Source organism: Melampsora larici-populina (assembly GCF_000204055.1).
Source record: "Melampsora larici-populina 98AG31 unplaced genomic scaffold MELLAscaffold_31, whole genome shotgun sequence".
NCBI lineage: Eukaryota > Fungi > Basidiomycota > Pucciniomycetes > Pucciniales > Melampsoraceae > Melampsora > Melampsora laricis-populina.
Window position 1 is genome coordinate 391,847 of NW_006768795.1, and position 10,198 is coordinate 402,044.

At 39.5% G+C, this 10,198-nt stretch overlaps 1 protein-coding gene across 1 annotated transcript; it reads left to right on the plus strand.

The window, feature by feature from the left end:
- Positions 1-6,498: 6,498 nt before the first annotated feature.
- Positions 6,499-10,198, plus strand: MELLADRAFT_72436 (family 1 polysaccharide lyase; the record flags this gene model as incomplete). Its single annotated transcript, XM_007412476.1, has 15 exons — positions 6,499-7,003; positions 7,112-7,167; positions 7,245-7,273; positions 7,338-7,447; positions 7,519-7,555; positions 7,651-7,683; positions 7,752-7,793; positions 7,863-7,996; positions 8,134-8,193; positions 8,254-8,325; positions 8,415-8,441; positions 8,511-8,769; positions 8,838-9,120; positions 9,199-9,911; positions 9,991-10,198. The coding sequence occupies 13 exons, from the start codon at positions 6,759-6,761 to the stop codon at positions 8,922-8,924; spliced, it is 1,191 nt and encodes a 396-aa protein (XP_007412538.1).

A 10,198-nucleotide genomic window follows, 5' to 3' on the forward strand; every position in this document is an offset into this window, starting at 1 on the left:
CTGATACAAGAAAAACAATGTATTGTCATTGGAGCAAGATACTTTGAATGAAATATTGATATCATGACATGGATGATACAAGGACACTGTTGCCTATTCTGTAGACAACATTCAAAGAAAGCAAGTGGCTCAGTTTCATCTGAAATAGAAGAGAATGGGCCAGAGGCCGATTATCTGTTACACCTTGAAGTCTCTACACTCAAAGCTTCCTTCAAGAGGTTGTTGCAATGCTAACCCAAAAAATTTGTAAGAAGTTTTTATCTATTGTGTTGTCTTGATTTTGTCAAAAACAACTCAGTCATCATCTTTTTAAAATGTCTCTTTGTATGTATAATCTTCACAAAAAGGACTCAATATCACCTCTTTTCGACTTGTCTTTTTGTTCCAACCAACCTAAAATGCTTATGACTTCTGGTTTTCAAGACTTCTCATTTTGCATTTTATTGAATCAATTGTCTTTTGTATGTATTGATTTTGACCAATGAAATTGACCAATGGATGTCTAGATGTTAAACTGTAGTTAGTGGAAGGCTCATAAAGAGGAGGAAGCGCCATGCAAAAAAAACACGCCACACAAAACGGGATCAAACTATACCTGTAAGTCTCATTGCTTCTCTCAGGTAGTCTCAGAGAAAAACTGATACCGCATAGGACCCCGGAGAGCTCCTGTAGAGGTGCATGATGTAAAATATTTTATTTTCTTATGCTTGCTGTGAATTGCTGTGTATTTCACAGCATCTACACCACATTAAAAACTCTTCACAATTGTGTAGGTATGAAATTCACAGTCAACAAAGTGCTTTGCTTCTGGCTAGGCATTATTGAGGGAGAAGCAAGGGATCTGTTGAAGTTTTTATGAATGTAAACTGTGGTGAAGTGTGTGTACTGTAGGAAAAAAATTTACATCATGCACCTCGATAAGAGCTCTCCGGGGTCCTTACCGCATCTCTCCCCTGGATGTCACTTCTTGACACTTCTGGAGCCCACTTCTCAAATCTTGAATACCCTTAATCCACTACATATATCATCATGGCTACTCAGGCAGCATTCTTGTAGCCATTTTTCAGTAGCAGAAATGGTGTTACATGAAGTTTAGGTGACACCCTTAAAACAAAACTATGATTCAGTGTATGTAGTCAATCTTTGGAATGATTTTGGCAAGCTGAAAACAAGTTACAGTATGTATTACATATGATTCATCCATCCAGATGAGGACATAACTAAGCAAACCTGTATGTACATGGTAGCCACCTATTCACTCAGCCTACTGCACACATGTAGTGCGGGTGTCATGGCTCAGGTGTGCAGTGATAGACCCTTTTATGCCAAACTATACTCCTAATCAGTTTCCCCTTCCCACTTGGGGAAGTTGAATGATGTTCACAGTGGTCTTAGACCATTCTTTCCTCAGGGGCCACCCCCACATCACTGATAGTATATATAAAATCATTTGCATTTGTAAGATGAGCAAACATCTACTATGGTAGACCAGTCTCATAAAGAGACTTATGCTTATTCACTTTGAGCATAAATCAAAAGTCAAAGATTTAATCTCAACAAATAACTTCTAAGTCCTAAGAGTCCTGAGTCTCACATTACAAACTGAAATGGATATGTTTCTATGATAATCTTTCTAATAATTACATGTAATCCTACAAGCAACTAAGTTGGATTGGGAATCCAGTCCCAACTCAGTAGCTGTTCATCCAAAATTGATTGCCTTGGCATCTGATGACTTCCAAGAACAGAAGTCTGGAGTTCACACACCAAAAAGATAGGTGGCAATAGAATGAATTACAAAGTTAAATCAGGGTTATAAGATACTAAAGCTACACATCCTAAAATAGTCAATCACACATGCAAAATTTTATTGTAATGGTCACATGTGATTATCTATGTATCACTGGGTAGTTATTCACAGGTGCTGTTCACAGTAGCTTCCTTTATGTAGTTGTTTAATACTGGCTGTGCACTTGATTTTTGTTCTGACAGGTATATAAACAATTGATCTTTGTCTTGTTTTTTGTCCCTCATCCTTTACAATAAACAATTGAATTTGAGTTACAATAGCTTTACAATTACCAAATCTGTCCATATCAACCTTCAGAAGCCCTTATAAATCTCCTTTACAAGCCCTTTTACAGTTGGTAGCCACAGTTCTGTGTTATTGTTGCTACTTCTTTCTTTGACTACTATTGCAAAAGCACTGAAGTACATATGTAAACTATATGTAATCAACCTGTAACACAACATTATCACTTGTTTTACATTGGTTCCTTGTTCAATAACATTCCTTATTGACAATGTTTAAAGCACAGCTCTGGAAGCTCAGATATTCCAATGCTGTGGACATTTTTCAAAGGCTTGATTAATCTTCAATATCATATCCATAAAAGAGAGGGTGTGAAATCATCTACATCAAAAATCTGAGCTTGCCACATTTTTCTAAGATATCTTGTACACATAATCCCTCAAACTTGAAATAATTTAAAGCAATGCTTTGTCTTCAGGCTTCACTAAAAAAGTGTAATTTTTGTGGAGATCAATCATACAAATGTGGATGGTTTATCAGAGAGACTATTCAAAATGTTACAAAGTACTGAGGTATTGTGAATCTGCACCCGCAGCGGAATCACATGTGAAATTGGCACAATGATTTTTTTAGACATTGAGCCTCCTGAGAAGCTATGAAGATGAAGAAATCTGACAAGAGCAAAAGATTCAGAAAGCTCAGGGATAGGAACTTTATTAGATAGAGCTCTACATATGATGGGTTGTTTTGATGGAAGGTGGGGCGAACTTGAAGTCACAAGCCCACCCTCAGCAGGCTCAGGGGAACGCGCGGGGGTGAAGCCTGTGTTCAGCTAGCCTCGCCACTGCCGAGATTGGATTTGTTGAATTAATGTTTCATATCAATTTATAAGGGATCCATGAAAATTACAAAAATGGTAAACCCAATGAAGTTCTTCATGGCAGTTCCGTGTGGCGGCGGCGATGAATTGTTGAGTTTATGAAAATGGCTTCAAATCGGACTGCGTGATCCTAGTTATACCAGCTTCCCGGCGCTTCCTCATCACAATCCGTCACAAACCTCATTCAAGGATAAATGGTAAAGTCTTGGCGGCCTGACAAACGGACTCAGGGGGTTGCTCGATGCCTATATACCAGGAACTGTTATGGAATTGACCACAAATTCAAGGCGATCACATCAGTCCCCCTCTGTCTTGAAAAAGGAATCCTACAGCACGATGAACTACACCTCCTCCATATTCAGCGTTTCGATTCTCCTCCTCTTAGTCTGCTCCTGCCTGGCACATAAAACTAAAACATACAATGAATTTCAATGTACGGCAGGCACCGATCTCAATGTGGGAGTTTGTGCCAATGTCCGAGGTAAAGAATCGAACTTGGGGATAACCAGCGGGAGTAGGTCCATGTCAAAAGGTAGGTGCATATGTCTATGTCAAGTTCTCTACCTTCTTTGGTCAACCTCATTTACTTTCATTTGTCAATATGGTGATCAATCTTAGCTATTGAGGCTGATAAAATAAAGGGAAAAGATTTAACCTTTACTTGTGACGGGAAACAAAAGAAGTTCGCCGGATGCTGTCAGAGTCGTGTTGTGGGTTGTTTTGTCTTTACCAATTCATCACTATCTGCGATTCAATAAGAAAATCTTCTCATTCCAATAAACTTTCGTGACAGGTTGATGGTGAGGCAACGGTTTGCGTGGACAAGTCAACCAAGCCTGTGAAGGAGAAAGTACCTTGATCGAGAAGTAACAAATCTCTGGCTGGTAGGGAGAAGACTTTAAGGAAGTGTTTGGTGCGGAAGATAAACTATGGTCATTGACTTTGCTTCTTGAATTTCCAACTTGTTGAACTTCTGAACAAGATAAAAGGATATTTTTTTAATTTTATGGCCGGCTCTCATACATATGTGAGGGCATGGTCGGACTCGCGGAAGATTGGGAACGTTCCCAAAAAAAAGGTTCCTTAACACTCCTTAGGAACATTCCTAAGGACGTGTCACACAACATGACAAATGATGCGTGTGAACCTCGCCGCTCTCGGTCGACACAGGTTGACACCGACATCTCCTCCTGGACTTCTGGTCCCTGAAAGGTCAAGTCATCATCAAGGTCTCCCAAGCGCACCAGCCATCGTTCGCTTCTTCCTAATGACCTCTTCCAGTAACACATTCAATGGCATACATATACACAGCAAGTTCTTCAAAGACTATCTCAATTTAAACCTCATGATAATCTTCAATCCACCTTCCCAATTGTAAAACAACCCCTCTTGCAAACAAAAAGAAAACACTCATCATCAATCTCTATCTATAAAATGGAAGAGCTAGGAGCTGCAAAACAACACATCCAACGTGTTGACATGTAGCTATGATAAGAAATGGTTCGTGCCAAATCGGGTTTGGATTGAAACTGACGATATGTTCGTGGGTTGCTGGTTGTGGTCGTGGTCGTGGTCGTGTTACGTACTCGAGAAGGTGGGCGAGGCTTGAGTGAAGGGCTAAAAAGTTATCGGGAAGAATAAGAGAACAATCGATCAGCTATTTATTGAAATTTGTGGCCTTTGTAGATAAGCATGAAAGATGATAGAGAGTATCAGATTAGAATTTACTCATCCTGCGTCATTTTGAATACGATGCTGCTTGAATGATGTTGATAGTCGAAATGGCGTGTTGTACTTGTCAATTTGGATGGACCATTGATTGATCGTTGCAAAATGACCGGCGACTCGGACGAAGCAAAACACGTCGTCGGCGTCGACGGAGGCTATGTATGCGGGAGCATGGGAGACGTATAGAGACATATGCGGTGTGTAAGCTTAACTAAGCCCCTCACGAGCGCGTTCGCCGCGCCCTCGAAGAGGGGCTTACATCGGACTCGCGATTTCTGGCGTGTGAGCTCCAAGAATTATGTCTTCTTATGTTGTTTTCTTCACGTCTCCGCTTCACCTCACCGTAGAAAATGCAATACTTCGAGTATGTCCTTCTTCATGAAATGGTACACAACCTCATATGAGTTTCATGAGCAAAAGACAGACCTGCACAGCTTGAGCAATGTGTTAAAAGCACCAAAAATGGCCCTTAGGTCCTCTTGTAAATGGCCTAAGACCACCTAAAACACCACGTATGAAATTTCAAAGCACCAAATCCCTAATGTTACATCACAAATTCAGAGCCCTTCTTTTCAGTTTACGGCAATGTGTTTGATACCAAAATATGTACCATATCCTAAAGAAAGATACACCAGAAGCTTTGCATTTTCTACGGTGAGGTGAAGCGGAGAAGTAAGAAAAACAACATAAGGGGACTTAATTCTTGGAGCTCACACGCCAGAAATTGCGAGTCCGATGTAAGCCCCTCTTCGAGGGCGCGGCGAACGCGCTCGTGAGGGGCTTAGTTAAGCTTATGCGGTGTGTATGTAGTATGTATCAATTTCATTTGCCGCAACGGGCCTGGGAACTATGTTCCTTGAGTATCTAGGGAACGTTCCCAAACTTCCTCAGGTCCGACCATGTTCTGACATATGTACCTTTAACATTCAGTTTTGCATTTGGAATCTTCTCAGCACGTTTTTTCAAGCGAGATAAGGCTTCGAGTTGTTTCCTTTTGTTGATCTTAATGCCCGTAGTCATTCAAAGAGAAAGCATCCTGGTGAAACTCGCCTACAAATGCATTCAATACCATATTTTTACAGTCTCGATCAGTGGTGAAATTCCAATGACAGCATACTCAGATTAAGGTTTCTAAAGGCTTCAGTTGCACATCTCCGAGGTACATATCCTTTGTCAAAAACTAATCCTACAAAGTCGCCTTTGTTTGATTTTCTCTCAACATCAAATCATGAAATTATGTATATCACAAACTACATTCCGTCATTCAAACCTGAGTAACTCGGTGCACACTCAAGCATGGACACATACTTGTCCCCGGTGATAGATCTAGGCATCCTTTTTGATCTTATTGTGGCCGCACACCACGCGAGTTTTTTTACGAGTTAGGCAAGTCATTTCCTTACAAGTTGTCTTTTGTAAGCATTACTACATACGTATCACACCGCAGAAGACAAAGAAGGTGGAAGAAGCCGTAAATGATTGTCGATTGAGGTCTGAAGGATTGAAAGTCAGTAGATTAAGACACATAACGAAAAACCCTCAAATCTAGCCATGTAAAGTGATCTTTGTCAATTCAAAACTTCCACCAGGGGACCCTCGGCCTACGGTGCGTCATTTACATTTTTTAATCAAGCCACGGGCCATTCTCAAGCCGATGCGCTTGATCAATTTCCGGCGTCCGCACCCGAATTATATACAAGTTCTACAAGTGGCAGATGGTGGCCAATGCAGTGAAAGAAAGCCGCCACATGTTTATTCTGCAGTAGTTTGAAGTGTATGTGTGATCAAATTTGAAGCCCGATGATACTCAGAATATAAAGTTCGCCGTGTCTAATGCACAACACACTAAAAGGTTCATCCTCCTTCATCATTACTTCATCCAGTCTCGACGTAGCTTTCTCTCTCTAGCATCGCTCATCTCACCAATTCTTCACTCCGGTCTACTTTACGATCTTTTTCATCTCTTTCATTGAGCGTCTTTAGTTTTTTATTCTCGTATCTTTGCTATTCTAACAGTCAATCCTTTTTAAGAACACAACCTCATTTTCTTCATTATTTTTATTCGGACATTTATCACAGCAAGTTTTTGGATTCAAATCATACCAACCTAGGACAAAGATGTGGTCGATTAGCTGTACAATTTCTCTCGTAGCTTTCTTGATTAACTTTGTCGCATGCTCAGGGCAGGGTCAACCATTCGGTTTTGGCGCCCAAACTACCGGTGGTGGTAATGTTACGGCACAAACTCCAAATTCCTTAGAGCAGCTCGTGTCATGGCTGGCGGACTCTGTACCAAGAGTGATTCTTATTGATCGAACTTTCGACTTTAGTGATTTAGAGGGAAATGTTACTGAAACAGGATGGTAAGTCTCTTTGCTCTCAAGCGTGATCAGGCTTATATCAAAAGCCTACGTGAAACATTCAACCTGTCATTTGGTCATTCACTTATCACTTCTTTTTCAAACCCATAGTGCGCCTTGGCCAACTTGTTCTTCTGGTAATCAAGTTCAGCACGCTAGGAATGTTGGTAAGTCTCTTCTCACACGTCTTCAGCAATGTAGAACGCCATGACTGACCCTATATCATCTTGTGGCATGTCCCTAGTTGGTTGGTGCGCACAACATTGCGAGGCTGTAAGTCTATGTCTAACTGCGTTGCATAGTGAGGATGCGATGTTGAAAGTACTGTCATATATAGGGACGCTCGCTAGCTGTTCACTACCGTAAAGCAGCCACCACACAGATATCGATAGGAAGTCATAAAACTCTCCGAGGTGTTGGAAATAAAGGAATCATCAAGGGAAAGGGGTAGGTGGTATTCTATTCAACAAATGTACTACCAACTTGAACAAAAAAATCCTAATCTTCGCTACCATCAGATTCCTCGTCTTCAGACAAAACAATATCATCATCCAGGTACAGATTCAGTTCTTCACAAGTTATCTTTAAAATTCTAAGATTACATAAATGACTGACGAGACCTTTATTCTTTCATTCTAACATCCTAACAGAACATCCACATCACCTACCTCAATCCGCACCTTGTAAGCATTGGGTTCATAAATTGATCCGATTGCTTCTGTTCATCAAGATACTGATACATCCGAAATAGGTATGGGCTGGTGATGCCTTGGTAATGAACGGAGCTTCGAATGTGATTATTGATGAAGATTTGAATCAATTGCGAAAGTTGCCATGATCTGACGCGCATAATATGTTTTAGATATGGGTTGATCATTGTACATTCAGCTACATCGGAAGACAAATGATCGTCGCAGACCTCGAGAACAATGTGGGAATCACTTTGTCCAACAATCACTTCCAAGGCAAAACAGAATGGTCATCAAATTGTTATGCGTAAGAGATCATTCTTTCTTAAAAAATTCTTCACACATTCATTTTTCATTCATAAGGGAAATGTTGAACATGAAGTGTAGATTCTTGTTTTAATGGATGTCTGATGAGTTTTCAATTCTTGAACTAAAAATATACAGTAAACATTACTGGACTGTACTATTATCCGGTCATGGGGACACCATCACGATGGCCAATAAGTTGAGTATTCTTTAACAAATCCATCTTCCCTTTTTTCAATGTACTGAAATCCTATATAGTTGCTTTGACCAAACGTCTGGACGGAGTCCAAAGCTTGGTGGAACTACAGGGCCTCGGGTCGATTTGCATTAGTGAGTATCGATCTTTTCGATTGTAATTGTGTTATGAACCGTGGCGTCAGATAATTGAAGCTACAAAATCAACCTGATTCACCCCTTAGCTACAACAATGTACATTTCCAGGGCAGGTAAGACCATTCACTTTCAAGTCCTTGTAATTTATTCTCACTGAATATCTTCTTGCTTGATTATATCAGAGGTCAATCTTTAGAAATCGTTACAGGTGGTCATATGCTAGCAGAAGGAAACCTATTTCGAGATCTTTCTATAGACTACCCAGAGCAAGCCCAAACTGAAATAGGAGGCCATGGATATGTCCCTTTCACTGCTGATGAGGCGGCCAAATGTCAGGCGTACCTTGGTAGGCCTTGCGTTCAAAATGCGGAAGACAACTCGAAAGGTCAACCTAGTCAAGTCGTCTTTGGAAAGACATTGAGTGTCTTGACAGATTTTGAGGTATATATGATTTGATTACTGTTTCTTTTTGATCAGAACCAGTATTGACTAGAGTGAATTTCTTCTAGGGAGTGAGCTACATCAAGGACGTTAATATCAGACCTGCATCTGAGCTAGTCAATGGTCCACCAGGTGGATGCGGAATCGGGATTTAAACCATTCTGATATCTTGATTTATTTATTCTCAGATGATTTCACAGACGCTGGATTCTGTAACTCCTATAATTGTTTATTTTCTACGGAATACCGGACTTTCCTTTGTTATAAAAATTGCTCAAGTAGCTAAATTTATAAGTTTACTCAATCTCCAAAGATTTACAATTATTGTAATCGTTTGTTCAGTTCAAAATGGTGAGATGTGAGGAATATAATTAGATGAACTTATAGGAATAAGGTTTTGATTTAAGCTTTTCCAACACATGACCAAAGTAGGCAAATCAGTCAAACTTGCTCAGATATGAAGTTGCAATACTCTGTTTCTCACTAAGCAGAATCAAATGCTCATCAATGTCTCAGGTATAGGATCAGAGACACATTTACACCTCAAGCCTCCTCAGAAAGGAGAGGACTTACATGAGCCAAGAACTTGCAAAAGTTTTGTCTGCGTTCGAAGTTTTTGACAATCAGAAAGGTCTTGGTTCATCCAATTAAAACATCAAGGCCTTACAATATATGTTCAATCTCAAAATTGATTATCTTTAAATCATACAATTATACAATACACAATAAATAAACATTGACTTTTCTTTTTTAGTCATCCCTGCCTCCCCTGCCAACTTTTTTTTGTTGATCTACAACTTAGCCAAACCTTTTCCATTACTTCCACCAAATTGATTGATCCACCATTTAACAGGTCCAACCCATCCAACTTGACTAACGACTTCAAACCAATCCATCATGACTCTTTGTCTCACCTCTAAATCTTGAATTTCGAAAACTAATTGATTTAAAATTTGACAAACTTTTATAAATTCATCTTGATTTTCTATAAACTTTAAAACTTCAATCAAGTTTTCGTATTGGTTTTCGGTTTGAAATCGTTTGATGATATGATTCCAATTGATTTCTTCATTTATAGTTTGAATCATTACTTTAAGTGTTTCTTTTTTTAGTATTTCATTTGTTTGATCATTTTCAGAGTGCTAAAACAAATGAAAAACAGGCTCAGTTAGTTACACAAAACCCAAAGAAAAGAAAAGAAAATCAAGAAAAGTGACATACGGTTCGATTGGTCTGATTACTTAGTACTAAATCCATCATCCGATCCACAAATTTGATAATTTGGTCATCATCTTCTCTTAGTTTCCTATGCTTGACTATAGATATCAAAACTTTCCAAGCTGATTGAAATTTCAAATCATCCTTGCCATTATTTATATCGCCATCACCTCTACTTTCAACTTCTTTCCAAAGTTGGTCCACTACGTTT